At 40.4% G+C, this 18,815-nt stretch overlaps 1 protein-coding gene across 8 annotated transcripts in view; it reads left to right on the forward strand.

Moving 5' to 3' along the window:
• Positions 1-18,815, forward strand: part of plxna4 (plexin A4) — a 245,678-nt gene that overhangs the window by 204,576 nt on the left and 22,287 nt on the right. For 7 of the 8 annotated variants that reach the window (XM_040144316.1, XM_040144371.1, XM_040144344.1 and 4 more), the window contains 6 exons: positions 385-527; positions 3,065-3,333; positions 8,620-8,686; positions 9,801-9,947; positions 11,130-11,289; positions 15,264-15,367. In XM_040144316.1, the coding sequence (XP_040000250.1) occupies positions 385-527; positions 3,065-3,333; positions 8,620-8,686; positions 9,801-9,947; positions 11,130-11,289; positions 15,264-15,367 (890 nt within the window). Of the gene's footprint in view, positions 1-384; positions 528-3,064; positions 3,338-8,619; positions 8,687-9,800; positions 9,948-11,129; positions 11,290-15,263; positions 15,368-18,815 lie in introns of those variants that run through there. The other variant, XM_040144380.1, reaches the window with a different exon arrangement.

Genomic DNA, 18,815 nt, shown 5'->3' on the forward strand with positions numbered 1-18,815 from the left:
AATGTCACTATCTTTGTCTTGTGAGAAGTCTTTTCTATTTATAGCTCTGTTAAGAATATATAAAAGTTTATTATGGAATCCATGTGTTATGTGAAGCTAATCAGGTATAACAAAAAATAAAAGTGGCATTTAAAGAGTGAACTTGTTGATGAGTACACAGTATGTGACCAACAGTTTTATGTTATTCAGTATTGCAGGCATCCAGTGCTGCCAGTATAGCCATCTTGTTATGTTTGTATATCCAAGAAACTGATCAAATGACTATCTTAGGCCAGTTAACTTAACTATCTGAGATTATAAGTGCCATTAGAAAATACTATCAGCTACTTGTTTTGATATGTAAAAACAATAATAAGTAGTTTGTGTATCTGGTTTATCAATCAGCTTTTGCAGAGCTCCAGACGGACATCCATGAGCTGACCAGTGATCTGGATGGTGCAGGAATCCCCTTCTTGGACTACAGGACCTATACCATGAGGGTCCTCTTCCCAGGCATCGAGGAACATCCTGTACTGAGAGACCTGGAGGTATCGTAGAGCATTTTATGGATATTCAAATTTTATTACTAAGGAAGTATCCAATTTCCTCAGTTTCTTTTTAAATGTAGAGACACCTTGTAGTTAAAGAAAAAATTGCTCTGTTAAATGACTTTATGAGATTTAGATTATGCAGGTGTAAGATTGTGGAGATTTTTGGGCATACCTGTGCATTGGGATCTAAATTCAGCTTCCCCATTAACATGCTCGAGCACAGATATTTACAACATTTCTTTCAAACAGAAAGTCCATCGGTTTTGATCAGCCAAGTATGGTTCACAGGAATTCTTGAAAGAGGCTAACTATAGCTATAAGAAGTTGTAACCAATTTCCCAGTCAATTACTTGTCTTACTACCATTTGTGTTTTTGAATAGAGGAAATAACACTAGTGTGTGTACCTGTTCTTCAGTCTCTATCAAATAACATCCCCAATGCAATTAGCCTTATTTGAATGAAATGCAAAACGAGCAAGCAAATTAACATTGTGGTGGGTGAAATTGACGCCGATGTTGTTTTTGTTGCTATATGGTAAACAAAAGCCTTTTAACGGCCGACAACCATACTTTTTCAAAGACAAACAAGGCAGCCCTCAAATCAGGAGCACGCTCTCATTAATAACTCTAACGATATGAGACACTGCACTGTTTTCTCTCTGCACCCCAAAAACAAATTAAAAGTCAATCACAGGGAGAAAAGCAAAAGAAAAAAATCAAGTCATTTATCCCCAGTGGTGACATTGATAGACAGCCATAATTGAGCAGGTCATCTTGTTCCATTAAGAGAATGATGGACCCCCATTTCACTACCCTCAGGGTTGGCCATCTATCCCTGATGAAAATTTCCCAGTAATAAGCAATATTAATTATGTTTTAATTGGTATAAATGTCAAACTGTATGAGGAGTATAATTTGGAATAGGAGCCTAATGAAGAAAGCAGCAGGCTTGTCTTAGGCGGTTGATAGCTGCTTAATTGTTATTGATGTGTCAGAGAATTTAAAGTCAAGTTTTTGACTGTAAGCTGTGGACAGTTAGAAATACCACAGGTGTTAGAAAGTCTGTCTAGGTCTACTGAAACAGTGGGAGGTTTGCTCAGTAATGAAATATTTAACAACCAAGGCACTCAGAGAGTTACATGTAGAAAGATATTAAAATATAGTCTGGCATGTGTCAGCTCAATAGAGCCTGTTTCTTGACATTTTATTTGTTCCTTGTAACTGTTGAGGTTTATTCCTAGCAGTCAAAATCACTTCCTTTCCCTCTGTTTTCCCAACAATTTCACTTTATATCTGAATCTCATTTTGCTTTCTGTTTTTGTATGATTTTTTTTTTTTCTGCGACCATATTTCCCACGTCTCTCTTGATCTTTACGGAAACAATTCCGTTTCAGCAGTCCTTGTCATTTTACTGCTACACGTGTCAACTCAAATTGTATAGGGTTCCCATGAAGATTGTGTGTACGTCAGGTCATTTTTCTTATTTATGCACTCTCTCTCTATAATCTTAAGGGACAAGTTAAAACATTTTCTTTGATTGTACTGTACAATATATTTATTGGGTCTGTAACCCATGAAAGGTTCACAGTACATTGGGGTTGATACAAAAGAAGGCTGAAACATGTACACACATGGTTCAGAGTTTTTCAAAATTTCCATGTGGGATTGTATCCACACGCTCACATACTGTACGTGGACAAAAAAAGGCAAGGGCTAAAACACACATGCACACTCAAAGAGTGTACACATCTTGACAAGTGGTATGAAATTAGATTTGCAATTTAACAATTGCTCCCGGCAGATTACAAGGGGTTCCTCCAGGAAAAATAAAAAGACGGAACATATGCTCATCGACAGCTGCATTGGGTGCAAAGAGATGCTGTTTTAGCATGAGTGCTCTTGACAGATTAAAAAAAACAAAACATAATCTCCATATGTGCTATATATGAAAAATAATAAAAAAAAAAGAAGAGAAGCGTGTGCGGGAAGTGACTAGTATAAATTGTGCAGGGACAATCTGGGCTCAGACGACAGGAGTTTACATCACTGCACTCCCTTTCAACTTGCATTAGTGTGGAATGCAGCACCATCAAAGTAATAAACATTCCCTCAAGAGGGTTAGTGTGTTACTGCCTTTACTCTCAACGTTCAGACTAAATGTAACAAAGGCTACAAGATGTTAAACTCCTCATCTCCATAGTCTTCCTTTTTGTTTCTCTCTTTCTATTTCTCACCACTTTCCATCCTTATTTATGAAGGCAGCCTTATTAACTGATCTGTTACTTCAGGGATTTCCATGTGTTTAAGCTTTTGATAATATATATGTATTATATATAGCGATCAAAAATTAATATTTTTTCTGATGATATAGTAATCTAAACCATTTGATCAACTAGGGAGGCAGACAGCTCCCAATGACTAATTAGCTCTATATGTCATCGTTGTGAATGTGCCACACAAAATCTGTTCTTTTTTCCCTCCTTTTTACTTTAATGCATTTCAGTCAAGTGAACATTTCTTCTATTTCCTCATAGGTGCCTGGCTACCGCCAAGAGCAAGTAGAGAAAGGACTGAAGCTCTTCGGCCAGCTCATTAACAACAAGGTCTTCCTGCTGTGTTTTATTCGCACTCTGGAGGCTCAGCGCGGCTTCTCAATGAGGGACCGGGGCAACGTGGCCTCACTTATCATGACAGTGCTGCAGAGCAAGTTGGAGTACGCCACTGATGTCCTAAAGCACCTGCTGTCTGACCTCATAGATCGCAACCTTGAAAGCAAGAACCACCCCAAGCTGCTGCTCCGCAGGTAGGAAGCAGACACAAAAAAGAAGTACAGAGGTTCATTTTACTTCTATCACTGTCTAACAAGCAGCTGGTAGTGGCAAATTTTGATATAGTTGCTTTGCTGCATGCTGCATCTTCCATTTTGTTTATCTTTCTAATAAAAAGTCAGAGGCCCTACACTAAATATTAAAACACTGACCAACTTCCACACACATTTACCTTCTCCAAACTTAGGGGAGTATTGTGCTCAGTTTGGGATAGATGTAAAAGGTTTGTACGGGTTAGGGCAACCCTTTACTATCAAGGACTGGATATGATACTCGGTGTTCCCTATCTGTGACATGTTTGGATTAACTCGCACGACCTTGAATCGCTGGCTCTGTCTCAGAGACACCAGAGTGCATTGCCATGCACATCATTAGCAAAATGATTATGATTAATTAGCAGTGAATCCAATTTTAAAAGCTCAAGAGGAAAAAATACACTTTTGTGAAAAAAGGGAAAAAGTGATACTGTGAAAAGCCACTGGCACAATGACAATCCTCGCTTGGATTTGTAGTCAAAGCCTACATGGCATGCACTTGAGCACAGCAGAGTATGTGATTACGCTTCCTGCCCGCGGTGTCTGGTTAATGTGATGATTATGGTTACCTGAGTAGATTGGCTTCCTTACAGCTGTTGTGAATGTGTGTGATGTGTGCATGCATGTCTATACGTGTATGCACATTGCATTGTATGTTGTTTTGGTCGGGGGTTGTCAGTCAAGTCAGGACACCCCCAGATGATTTGACAGGCATGTCACAAATTAATTTGCCTGTCTCACTTCAATTAAAATTCTGATTCTCCCTCCGCCTCAAGACCAAAAACATCTCTGCCAGTAAAGACGCACACATAAACACGACAAGCATATGCAGAGAGGACTTAAATGAAGGTTGTTCATCATACCGTCCAGAAGACAGTGCACATATTCACCTCATGAAAGCCTGTTTAGACTCTGCTTGGTGATGCAGAGAGAGATTAATGCTGTCTGGGCAGGAGGCATGATTAATTGCAGCCAGAGCTCACTGAGCACAGTGCAGCCACTAAACAATGGAGTAACCGCTGATCATGGCAGTAGATACAACATAAGAGATGGTGCGTACAGCAGAGACAGGGAGAGGTAGTCAAGGACAATGGAGATACTTAAAGCTGTGTCACCTAGTGAGGAAAGCTGATTACCGTAGCATGGAGGCTAATTGTGAGATCAGCTCTTTGCTCACTACTAGTAAAGGTCACCAGAGCCTTGTGTGTGCTATATACAGATATTGTTGGCTTATCTCATGCCGGAATCTGGTTTGCTTTTGATATTAGGATAAAATTCTCAAGGAAATACTTGAGCTGCTGCAAAGACTGACCAACAACCATTCTTTAAGCACAGTCCAAATACAACACACCCTCTCCTATCACACTTTCTTTCCACATTCCTTCTCTTCTTCTGCCCCTTCCTTGTCATCATTGGGACGAGAGAATAAAAACCGGGGGGAAAACGCCATCACCATCAGCCAGCACTGAACTGGAGGGAGAGTACGTGTTTACAACAAATACATGCCCAGCGTGGTTGCCCATTTGTCATACACACGATTGTGATGGGCACAGATCAGACTGTCTTCATCTCATTCTTCCTCCTCAGATGCGCTTATTAGTCTTTCAGCATGCCAGCATGCATTTCAGATGTGATGAGGCGGCGTGTGCATGCAACGCAACCCCATAGTGTGGGCTGACTGGCGTGTCCTTAGATAGCAGCTGAAAATAGCCCAGATACACAAGAATGAGGCTGTGAAGAAGAAGCTTAATCTGGTCTAGGAAAGACAGCACCCCTCCTTTTCCTCCTCTCTCTCCTTAATTTGGTCTTTGTCTTCTCTTTCCTTCTTTCACCATGTTTCCTCATTTTGAGTGTTATTCTGTCTGCCTACCTATCTCTCTCTGCTCACTCTCCACTGCTCTCATCCTCTATTTGTCTACAGTTCCTATGCTGGTGCTGTTTGTGTCACACTGTTGCTATCTTTATCTCTCTCTTCTACTTGCTCTCTCAATCTATATTCCAAGCTCTTGCTTCCCTCCTCTTCCCACTCTCCTGTTTTCTTGATTTCTAAATCAATGCTTAAAGTGCGGGGTGTCTCTGGCTACCCACTGCCTCCTCTTCCAAGAAATCTGTGTATGTGTGTGGACATGTGTGTTTCTGTTTCCTCTCTATCCACACACAAACACACATCCTTCCATCTGTCCCATCTCAACCTGTGCTGGAGAACAACCACCAGGCAAGCTAACTAACGAGAGCCTTCCACAACCATCTGTCACATTCCTTGTTGCATTCTCCTCCTTTAACTTCTCTATTCCTCCATCTCTCACTCACCTCCCCTCACCACCATCCCTCTTCCCATCATGCAGAGTTAAACCTTTCCAAAGCCTTAAATTTTGTTTGGCTGTAGTTGATGCATCAAAATAACAGTTTTCATATCGGTCAAAAGATGAAAGCACAATATGTTCTCATGTTGATCACAGCCTTGCTTTGGCCCAAGCACAGACACATCGTCATCACGCAGAGCTAAAAGTCCCCTTTTTTAACTCCAACGATAATTTCTGTTGAAAGAAGATATGTGTTTGTTTGTGTGTGAGCAATAGATAGGATAAATGTCTATATACGCATGACTGCATCAACAAGTCGGTGTCAGCAGCTAGCTGTTACTGTGACACTTCTGACCTCAAGCTGTGTTGTGTAAACATGTTACTTCAACCAGGTTAGACTCTCAAACGCAGCTGAATTTTTGATTAACACAACGACCATTGGTCCTGTTTGCAAGAGAGGAATAAGTTTAATTTTTTCCTTTAATCGCTCTGGTTTTGTTTGTGAAAATACATTTTTGTGATGTTTATGATTGGCCTCAAAGACACAATGCTAGGACCTCTTTACTTATTAAAGACAGTATCTAGTCATTTTAAATAACTCATGGCCAAGACTTTTGATAGTTGATTAACTGTCTGAATCATTTGTCAGATAAAACTGTTAAACATTTTCTGGATCCAACTTGTTAAATATGTGAAATTGTTGTTAAGAAAAAATAAGCAATTTATGATGCTGCCTTGCTTTCTGGGAAATTGTGCTGAGAATTTGTCAGTATTTTCTGATATTTAATATTAATCTGCAGAGCACGGTTACTTAGAATTTTGTTATGACTTTCTTGGTTAGATTTTATATTCACATCATATCAGTTTTCCAGAAAGTCTTAAGTGCCCATTTCATACAGGTACATAAAAATACATGTTAATGGCACCTATGGCCAACCAAAATGTTAAATGTGTGATGAAACACAGATTACCATCAACCGTACCTCAGTTATCATGGGAAACTAAGCACTGCCAGGTTCCGTCTCATCATCTCGGTGCCCACTGCCCCTCTGACTGGCTGCCAAGTAGGCAAACCTGACCATGCCAACACGTCACAGCACATTTCATTGCATTAACCCAAACATAAGTGGCTCTGTGTTTTGAATAGCAGCTGAGGAGAGAGCTGATCTAAAGATTGATCTAAAGTTGTCATACCTAACTTTAACGTTAGCTCTTAAAGCTCCATCACATTGCCATTTTTATCCTTGTCCCCCATAGACTGTGTGTGATTGAGAATGAGCATAAGCAAACTGGTGGAGCCGTGCCAAGACCTCTTATTACTGCAGGGCTGGCACCCACTGCCAGAAGCATAAACACACACACACACACACACACACACACACACACCACGCAAACGCACACATGCTAAACACTAGTCAGCACATGTGGTAATTTCTGTATACATACACAGTGAGATTAATTTGTGCTTTTTGCATGCTAGCCTTAAAACAGCCTCACCCTTATCCAGTTACACAAACACGCACAAAAACACTATATACTGGAAGTGAGTAAGGAAAAGGAAGTTTAAAAAGAATAAAAGGGAAGGCCAGATTCAGCCAACCATTTCTTCTTGTTCTTTCCCTTCATTTTCCTTTTCGACTGCTCCCTCCCTCCTTCCCCCTAGTACACCACCTCCTTTCTCCGTGCTCCTTTCATCCCTTTGATAGATGGGCTACATTTGTGAAAATGGAGAGAATTTGGAAGTGTGTATGATTATAGGATCCAAAATGTGGCAGCCAGAGGGAGGGAGGAAGATAGTACAGACACATGAAAGAAAAGATGAAAAGTGACCTTGTTGACCCTTGGATCTGTGGACGGAGTAAGGGCGGGAGAGGCGGCAAAATAAAAGTGTGGGCACAGTGTAAAGCAGGAAGTTAATCCCCCCCAGGTGTTGTGCCAGTGTTGGCAGGAGGTGCCAGGGCAACCCACTGGCACAGCAGACATAAAGCCCCCACTTACGCCTCAGTGTAGAGCCCCTTAAAGAGGCTGTCTGAATAGTGAGGGGTGGGAGGGCTGCAGGTGGCAGCCCGAAATCACTCGGGACAAAACCTATGTGCGCGCACACACACACACACACACACAGGCCACAATGGACACTAATCCTGAAATATTGATGCCTATGGTAGTTGCTCATTGAAAGCGGAGGGAGGGGTGTGCGGGTGTGTGTGTTTGTGAGGTGTTCTGACAGATTACACACACACCCCTGCTGCTGGCCAAAAAGGTTGCCGTCAAAGGATATCCAATCCTCGCCTCTTCTCTTTTTCCCCTCGCCACCACCGCTGTTGTTATTAACCATGCATATTAGTCATTCACACGGGATCATTCACACTGTTGGCTCAGGTCAATACATACACACACACACAGACACACACACACAAACACAGACACACACCATTTTGCCACACCAGTGGAGCATGTATGCCAAGCGGAGAAAGAGAGGGAGATGTATTCATTCACTTTCTATTGTGCAGGGATCGAGTGTTAGTCCAGTGAATAGGCTAGGGAGCGCTTGATAATGAGGCCAGTGTTATTACAGAGCCGCTCCAGCCCCTAACGACATCAATCCACGGGGATCAGATAAAGGCTTTTAATTGCTTTGCCTCATATTAAAATCCCCGCCACTGTAGGCGAGCTGCCCTTGGCGTGCCTGAGCATAAAAGCCAACTGAAAGATGGTCTGAAAGGCCATCATATAGCATGTGCAAAGGCTCTCTCAATTCATGTCTCTGCAATTATGTTTGTGTAACGAAAACCTATTCATTAGCATTAGTCATCATTTTTTGTAGAATATTTGATGATGGTGTTGGATATTTATGATGCTAATAAGAGTTTGGGAGGATCATATGTTCATTATGGGCTTTGTGTCTGTCTGTCTGTTTTTGCAGGACTGAGTCTGTCGCAGAGAAAATGCTGACCAACTGGTTTACGTTCCTCCTCTACAAGTTTCTGAAGGTAAACCCATAAATATTTTTTAAACTATTTTGAGCATTTTAAACTCCTGGGAAAAAAATACTACAAGCTTTTTAGTTCTAGCCTCAGACAAGTTTATAATTTCAGTATTCATGGTGAAATCACTTCCTTAGTGTTTTTACTGATAGTTAAGGATGATGTTTTTTTCACTCTCAAATTTGTAAACTGGTTAGATACCAGAGCAAGTTAGCATGTCTGAAAGCTTTTTTTTGTACATGCATTTTTTTTATTCCATTAAGGTTTTTTTTTAAATCGCAGTAATACAGACTTTGATTAAAAGCAGACTTGTATGTCAGGTATACCTATATGAATCTAACTAGACTACATGGCCTATAAATGATACATGGTTTGAGCTTTCAGTCATAAAATGTTGTCTCCATAACATTCAAAAAGAGTTGTTTGCAACTGCTAGTCTTGATTTATAGACTGGTCATCCTACCTTAACTACATCTTAAGATTATATTAGAGAATTAGTTGTCATATTTTAGTAAGCATCTACACTAAAATGTCAATGTGCCAAGTGCTTTTCACTTCATAGGACACCAATATTTGCTAAAAGCACAACCACCAGTCCTCTCAGCCCTTGAGTCAAGAAAATGTCACCAACATCCGGTTTTTCTCCTCCATCTCTCCACTCATCCCCTTTTACTGCAGTTGGGAAGGAGAATAAAAACAATGATAAATGGCCAATCCACTCTGTTTGATAAACAGCAGTGTTTTTCGGCGGGAAGATAGGGGTGGATTAAAGAGTCAGTCTTAATTGCATTTTTCACTGTTTATCTATCAAACCTTTCCTAAACTCCAGCTTCATTTCAGCAAAATTTATATGCTGATAAGTGGCACAATTTTCTTTAATTTAGGGGAGCGATAGAGTTTTTGGACATTATTTTTGGACATTAAGTCTTGCTCAGCAACTTCGGAGGCAGGGCAGTCTGGAAAAACATTACAAAAAGCAACTACAACATTCTGAATAGATATTCTCTCAGATGTTATTAAACTATGCTGTCAGAGAATTGAGAGCAGAAATAGCTTCAAAGTGTTCTTTCTCCCTCCAAACTTTTTCTCCGTTCCTCTCTCTCTTCAAATCTTTTTGCAGGAATGTGCAGGCGAGCCTCTGTTCTCCCTCTTCTGTGCCATCAAGCAGCAGATGGAGAAAGGCCCCATTGACTCCATCACAGGAGAGGCGCGCTACTCGCTCAGTGAGGACAAGCTCATCAGACAACAGATTGACTACAAGACACTGGTAAGGGGTTCACCTGCCCAGCAGTCCTAGGGCTAAAAGGGGACACTTAATATGCTTTCAGGGACAAGAGGAGTGAAAAAGGGTCGTTATGGGTTGTTGGTCATGAGACGTGCAGTTGTCATTGTCAAACTTGATATGCATGGAGCACAGGAGTGGCGACCTAACTTCCTGTTGAGACTGGAGCTGTCAAGAAAAAGAGCAGGTCTTAGGGATGAAGAGGATGGAAAGAGATTATGAATGTGTGTGTGTGTCTGCGCAAAGCAGAGAGATGATGAAACTCTCTCCCTCTGGAACCTCTCATTCATTCCCCAAGTCTGTCTGTTGATTTCTCCTCTCCACTGTGATGCATTTGTTTCAGCAGGGGAGACTCAGATGGTGTTTTGTCCTTCTGTCTTTCTTTTCTAGTGTCACATCTGTTTGTATTCTACTTTCTGGGAGTACTGACTTGCATATTTTATCAATGTCTACGGTGAACTCTGATAAGGAAAAACGGAAATTGGCCTTTTGCAACAGAGCTCCACTACCCCACTCACCCCCATGTTTCCCATATAGACATGTGACTATACTTAGATAAAAATATTTAAAGAGAAGCTTGAATTTTATGTACATTGCAAATGTATTTGGGATGGTGTGTATATAGAAGATAATGCATTTGCCCTCTCATTTATAATGTGTATTTGTGCTTGTCTTGTAATTCAGGTATTACCACCAACACCAGAAGGCAGTACTGACAGAACTGATCAATATGATAATAATATTATAATTGTTCATCAATTCCGGCTGTCTCTCTTCAAGCTCCGAGGGAGGAGAATTTTCCCTAGAGAATGATCTTTTCTTTTGCTGCACTTCACTCCCAGACCCTTTGTCAAGCAAAAAATCATTGCTGTTCCATTGAGTACCTATCCACAGTGCAATGAACCTTATTTTATTAATATAAACCACACAAACCTTTACCGAGATTAAACACGTAGTAGATATAGCACAGTTTATCATTTGCACCAGAGAAACCTGGAAAAATCATTTTAGGTCCAGGGATGTAACTTTTCTTTTCTGTAACAGTTGCAAATATTGCAAGAAGTGTTACCTATAGACCTTACCTGTAGAACAAGCGGCCTTTACTTTTTACCTGGAAGCAATTAGTTCTCCCTCACAGTGGCAGCCTGGTGTGCATTTCTTCTACAGGTGGTGAACTGCATCCATCCAGAGAATGAGAAGAGTCCAGAGATCCAGGTTAAGGTGCTGAACTGTGACACCATTAGCCAGGTGAAGGAGAAGATACTGGATGCCATCTACAAGAACGTCCCACACTCACACCGCCTAAAAGCCTCTGACATGGACCTGGGTATGAATCTTTGTCTTGTTATACATAAATAATGTGACAAAAGCAGGCATCTTTGGGTCATTAAATTTACTGGAACTTTTTGTTTACAGTGCAGGGTAAGTTGACTGAAAGAAGTTACAATGTAGTCCTTTTATGACTGGCTGTTGAGGAGTTTTGCCCTTTTTCATGTATTTTACAATTGATAATGGAGTATCTATAATTCCACATTTCAGGGTATTAGTAAGAGGTTTTATTCTTGTTTATCCCCATAGTTACTGTACAGCTTGTCAAGACATTTCTATTCATGCAGTACTGCTTATCCATTTTCCTGGAGAAAAGCAGACTGAACTTAGATTCCCATTGATTTTAACAAAGGCTTCCACACCCACCCAGCCTTTCTTAAAAAGTAAAAGTCTTCTTAGATATAGAGAGGTGGCTTTCTTTTCAACCTCAAGAGACTTGACTTCCTGGCTTAGTTGGCTCAGATGTCTGAGTCTGGTCTCTCCCCTCCCCAAACTTCCCATCGATCGCCTCTCTTGTCGACTAGCGTCTGAGTGGGATGATTGATCAGCTAATCAATCGAGACACTCAGTGATCTCTTCCCTACAAAATACTTTTCTTTTTTCTTTTCTTCTTTTCTGTCTGTCTCTCTGAGTAGGATAGGATGTGTAGGAAGGACTTAATTTAGCTCTCTATATGAATACAGGCCCTTGTTGCTTCACAACCTCTATGGGCAGTTACAGTATGTAGTTGTTTTCCCTGGGTTGTATAATTGTATTTTCCGTTCCGCTCTAATTTATTTACAAAATACTTGAAGGGGCCCCTGTAAGGAGAAAGGGGTATAGTGATACTTTCTCTGCAAGATATCTAATGATTAAGGAGTCTGTTACATCGTGTCTGTGTGTGTGTGTGTGTGTGCGTGTGTGCGTGTGCGTGTGCGTGTGTGTGTACAGTACCGGTGCACAGACATGCATGCATGTGAACATAAGTGTTATCCATGATTGTTTGTCTATCAATAGCTACAGGCTGTCTCTTGAGCGTGCACCATGCTTTTTATGGTTTTATATTGCCCAGTGGATTTTTCAAGGCCCTGTTGTGTGTTCGGAATAGCGTATTTATAATGAACCCCAGATCTAAGATGGGCTGAGTGCATACCACAAGGAATCTAACTATGATAGTTAAGTGAAGAGATTGGTTTAGCCTTTTGACGATACTCCTGGATTGAATTGTTTTATGGCCCCCTTTAGGCAGGATGTGCTGTTCTATTATTGTTTTATTACAAAAGGGAATTGGAAATTGTCAGATTTAGATGGCCACTTGCTCTGTATGTGTGTGATTCTGAGTAAGAGAGAGACAATGAGCAAACGCAGGCTCACAACAGAACGTGCATGAAATTAAATATTTTTTCAGTGTTATATTTACGGCATGCATCCAACTTTCTGCACAGATTAGAATAAAGTTCTGTCTTCATCATGAGTCCATAAACAGACTGAGAACACTTTTTCGACAACTGTTTGGTTTTTTTTTTTTTTTTTTTTTTTTTTTCGCATTTCTTGGTCTTGTGCTGTTTATGATGATAATTCTTCAGTGGAGAGTTTTTTTTCCATTTGACTGTTTTGTTAGTTGACACACTTTTTAATTTGAAGAGAGGCGCTCTACATACACAAGTAATATCAGTGGGTCTTATGAGCTCCTACACACACCCCCACACTTACAAACACATATACACAGACTGATTGCAATGGCCGATAAGGATAATGGGATTGTGGCAGGCCTGTCCTGAGACAGATTGGCGAGGAGTGTTGTTATCCCAGGTATTGTTTTTAATTCCCCTCTGCTGCAATTCACAGTCCCCCACAGGGCACCAGAGGAGATAGGGCCTGAGAACAAAGAAGTCAGGCCCTGTGTTTGTGTCTTTGTGTCACTGTGTGTGTGTGTGTGTCACCAGTAGCAAATGTGTGTCACGCATCTCTGTGGAGTACAACATTCACCTTCAGCCTTTCTCTTCACCATGAGCTTCCATGCACTCTCCAAAGCCCTTATCTCCTTTGCTGTGTTTGAGTCCACGAAAGCAAGTCCATACACACACACGCAGCCTTGCTGTTGTCTTCCTATTGAGCAGAGACCACCGGATTTGGGAATCACAGTAATCAGTTTGCTCCGGTTTCATACCAGGTTTAATTCTTTTATTTATTCCTTTCAGCATTTCTTTTTTTCTCTTCATTTCTTCATCTGTTTACTGAGCATCAACTGGAGACGGTAGCTCATTTGCATCTTTATGGGAATATGTACTGTATAGACAAAAACAACAGGAGGATCTTCATTTCCTGCAGATTTTTCAGATGCTAACACAATTCTAGTCGATCCTCCAAAGACAGGTCTCATCATATACCACAGTGATTGCTGCTTTGTTTTCCTCTTTGTGATCAGGATAAGAGATGACAGTGGCCGAGACAAGTGGGGAAACACAGCAGGAGCACAGACACAATAACATGTTCATAAAGCCAATGATGTCTACAAAAAGAAAGAAGGAATCATGTGTTGTTTTCAAGATGGCTTTCCTTTTTCATTCATGATAATGTTACTGGGGTATTGGGAAATGTTTCTGTCAAAGCTTTTGGTTTGTTTTGTGCTGATGTTTCACAGATGAGGGAAGCCTGGCTTCTGGTTTTATTGCTTTATTAAAGCACTTTGTAACATTGTTAAGAAAAGTAATTATATTATTATTATTATTATTATTATTATTATTATATGTAGTGTATGTGTAACTTAATTTGTTTGAAAGGTGATATAAATGGCGTCCTCTCGTTTAAATGAAAGAGACTGCAAGTAGCTTATTGAAAAATATGGAAATTAGGTGATCTGCAGTCTTTTGGTATAGCTGTTGTTTTATTTTTGCAGCTTTCTAGTTTCTCCATTTAGTGTTGGCATAGATCTGAGTCTGGTCTGCTTCTACCAAAACTCCCAGTAATAACAAAACGAGCAGCTAGGCAGGGGGCTTAGAGCAGTGGATGGGGATTTGACAAGAGGGGAGCAGGGACCAATGGTGCCTTCAGCGAGTAGAGCATTAGGGCCGGTGCTGCTGATGGAAAAGGAAGTGCACAAGCCCTGAGCATACAGCTGTAATCGCACCCATCGATCGCACCAGTGAAAGGAAAGAGATTGAAAGGAGCAAAGAGGGGGAGCTTCATTCTAAAAAGAGTGGTGTGGGTGTTTAATTTAACTCTCCTCTTGCTACTGTCTCTCTTACTAGTGCCATTTCTCTTTTGATCCTACATCTCTTTGCCTTTCACTTCTACTCCTAAGATTTTGTGTTTTTTCTCCTCTTTTTCTATTCAAGTTTTTCATGACAATATGAAATGATTGTTCTGAAGAAAGCAAAGAAATTCTTCAATAGATGAAGATGGAGATAGTGACAATCATTGAACAACATTTAGTAGACTAGTAAACTAAGTGCACTACAATACTTACATTCAAGGTGCACAGATGTTCATGTTCCATCTGCACTAAACTCGATCTGTTTGTCTGTCTATCTATCTGTGGCAGAGTGATGAGAAAATGGTGATGCTTTCTTCTGTTTTTTTTTTATTTCTGGTGTTGATATTGTTCATGTTTTCATATAAGAATTACAAAAAAACGGTTTTTAATCCCTGGGGAGGAACTAGATTGCTACATATACAGCCAGTATATATGATGTAAATGATGGAAGTTGGTACAAGCTACATAAAGATGCCTGCAGTTAAAAAGAATCCATCAGAACTTTCAAACCTGTTGTTACTCCAAGTGACACAACATCATTTCTTTTACAATTTAACTTAAATGTATTGATTGTCTCCTAAAAGCAGAAATCCAGCACTAGGGACAACCACCAAATACATTATTTCTTTCCCAAAGGCATGTCAGAGCACCAAATATGGCAAGAGTTTGAGAATCTCCTTGGCAGAGTTAAGTAAATATTGTATAATATAATAACTATTTTTTTAAACTCTTTGCAGAATGGCGCCAGAGTAGAGGACAGCGCATGATCCTGCAGGATGAGGATGTCACCACTAAGATTGAAAGTGACTGGAAGAGACTGAACATGTTGGCTCATTATCAGGTACGCCTGCTGTATATTTTAAAATGTGGACCACTGTAATCTGCATTAAACTCATTTCATTGCCCAGCATCAGTTTTAAGACAATAACAAATAGCTGCCCCAATCTTTTAAATGTGAAAAACCTCAAAGTACATTTCCTTTGGGTCTGTGTTTGTGTGTTGTGCTCCAATTTGCCTGCAAGTTTCTAAAAATCTTTGAATTCAAATTGATAGAAATGTGTTTAACTTAGAGATTTTAATAACATTTCAAACTCTTAGAAGTCTAAAGGGTTTTTAAAGTTTCAGATCTCACAAAGAAAGAAATAACTAAAAAAAGATTGCTATCTCCAAAGACATCTGTCCGGAGCTTGTAATTGATAGATTACATCTTTTATTTGAAGTCATTCCCAGGTTCTATATTTCAAGAAAGTTACAGTTGTTATCATCTCATTTCAACAGCAAAGGTACACAAACACAATGCTGAAAAGTCTCAAAAGCATTTTGATACTAAGCGATGAGGCCTGATAATTAGTGTTGGGCATTTCTTGGGTACTTTATTCATATCAGCCTCTCTCTTCTTTATCACCCATCGTCCCTCTATTTACAGTATAAGTAGCTGTCTCTGATGCCCATTCAATTTACACCAGCACCACAAGTTGGAGGGGAATGAAGTAGGGCAAGGCAGGGACGTGCCCAACAACAGAGTGATGAGCGTCATGAGTAGTGACTGCCCATCCAGCAAACCAGAATGAGTCTGGTTGGAAAAAGAAGCCTGTTTTATCAACATAGTGCTAATAAGTCCAGCAGCTAAGCAAGCAGCCACTGTCCCCTCCAAGCACAGTTTCTGTTGCGCCTAAATTAAATGTCAGAGGCAGCAAGTGTCAACAGGCTTGGAGTACGAGGCGCGGGTGGAATGGATTAGGGAGCTGATTCGAATCAGAGATAAGATAATGAAGACAGAAGTTAATTCATTTTTTCAGGCTGGGGAATAAGGGCTCCTTATCTTTGACAGACCAAAAAAATAAATAAATAAAAAGAACAGAAAACTTTCCCATCCACTCATAATTTGTCAGGTGGCTAAGCAAAGAGCAAGGAAGGGAGGGGACACCATAAACGCAGTCAGGCTTCAATCAAGGGCATCTGCTGTTTCATACTTAGCATTTTCACTCTTTTTTTTATAACTATTTCACTGAACTTGAATTTAAGAGGGTTAAATCCATACATCATTTTGTTGAAGATCCTGTCCTTTACTAATTAAATCCATTGATGCACTCCATTGATTGATGCCACCCTTGCCGAACCAGATGTGCTGCTCTGTCTGGTCCAGGTTTGTCCTCTAGACATGTTATCTAAGTATTGTTTGTCTTATCACAACAATTATAGAAAAATAAGTAGTAGAATAGTATGACCAACCAGAGACACTGTATAGAGTCATATGCTTTCCTTTAGTAAATTAATCTGGTTTGATCTGCCACTAGCCAAACTCACCCACTCACTCTGCCTTTGCATCACAAATTGAGTGAAAAGTTATATATCTTGTTCAGGAAAACATCAAATAGTAGCCAGAAGCAAAAATGTGGCATTTGCCATATCAGATCTTTCTGCCCCGTAATGAGAGACATTTCTCTCCTCCTCCCCTTTCAAGAAACTGTGCTCCGCTTTCTGCCTCTATCTTCTCCTCCAAATGTTATTTCCCCAAATGCCCCTCCTCCTTTTCTCATTTCATTATGCTCCATTGTGCTTTGCTTGTTTTATATCCATTCAACGTATAAGAGCAGTGATCAGGGTGCATGCTTAAGGGTGCTGGAGAGTTGGGGGGCTCCCCACAAAGGAATAACAAGATCTGTCCTGTGGGCCTCCTGCTTACAATGATATAAACATATTATGCATAAGGAACAGATTGAGTGACTGGGTGAAATAATGATACAATCTTAATAAGGCCCCGGCTCACACACAAATGCACACCCATACTTATACGTACAAAAGGCCCCTGGTCCTTTTTCCCTGTCCCATCCACCCTATACTATGATAGAGATCACTTCAATTAACCCTGCTTTCCCCTGCAGAACGGGTAGCCAGATTATGTAGAATAGGGGCGCGCTGTGTGTGTGGGGTGGGACACGGCTGGGACAGATTCCATCCCAGTTGTGTTAATTGAATTCTGTTTGGCTGACTGGGGAAGGAGGGGTGCACAATTGACTCATTCTTTCATTTACACACACTTATTTACTCATAGACCAACAAAGACACACACCGCTTGATTCTTCACACCTTCCTACACACACACACACACACACACACACACAAACACATCCAACCCTAGAGGAAAGGTATTATTGAATAGAGACTGTGGGATGCCCTTCTCACACAGGCCTGCATGATGCTTTGCTAAATTCTCCCTCCCCCCTGTCAGTCATCATATGTATGTCTGGGCTGAATAGAGCACATAAGGGTAATAAGATATTCTCTATTCTAAAGTATTGTCTACCTAAATTAAAATAGAATGGATGGAGGGAAATACAGAAAATGACACCCATATGATGATATATGGGTTTTTTGATTGGTTTTATTAGAAATATCCACAAATGGAAAAAAAAAAAAATCTTTGCAAAAGGCTTTTCTGGTTCTATTGTTTTAAACAGTCAGTTGCATAATACACCAATCAGCCACAAGATTAAAACCAGTCACCGGTTTTAATGTTTTGGCTGAAGGGTGTATTTTATATATACGCATGCACGCACACATGCATGCGCACGCACGCACACACGCACGCACATGCACACACACACACTGCATTTGGAAAATATTCAAAACCCTTTACTTTTTACACATTTTGTTATTTTGCAGCCTTATGATAAAATAAGAAATAAAAAAAATATTTTTTTTCCTCATCAATCTACACTCAATACCCTGCAATGACAAAGCAAAAACGGAAATTTTAAAAATTTTTCAAATTTATTAACAAGGAAAAACTGATATAGCACATTGACATAAGTATTCAGACCCTTTGCTTTCACTTGAAACTTTGCTCAGGTGCCTCCCATTTCTCTTGATCATCTTTGAGATGTTTCTACACCTTGATCGGAGTCCACCTTTGGTAAAGTCGGCTGATAGGACATGATTTGGAAAGGAACGCACTTGTCTATATAGGGTCTCAATGTATATCAGATGACAATGTATATCAGATGGTCACTCTGGCTGATGGTCACTCTGGCTGAGCTCCAGAGATCCTGTGTGGAGATTGGAGAAACTTTGAGAAGGACAACCAATTCTAAGCGTCACGTCTGGTTTCCTCAAGAAGGGCACACGGACAGTTCAATCTTGGTTTCATCAGACCTGAGAATCTTGTTTCTCACAGTCTGAGAAGGTGGAGGTGCTTTTCTGCAAACTTTCACTGAGAAGAGGATTCCGTCTGGCCACTTTGCCATAAAACTTAGATTAGTGGAGTGTTGCAGTGATGGTTGTCCTTC

Source organism: Xiphias gladius, chromosome 2 (assembly GCF_016859285.1).
Source record: "Xiphias gladius isolate SHS-SW01 ecotype Sanya breed wild chromosome 2, ASM1685928v1, whole genome shotgun sequence".
Classification (NCBI taxonomy): domain Eukaryota; kingdom Metazoa; phylum Chordata; class Actinopteri; order Istiophoriformes; family Xiphiidae; genus Xiphias; species Xiphias gladius.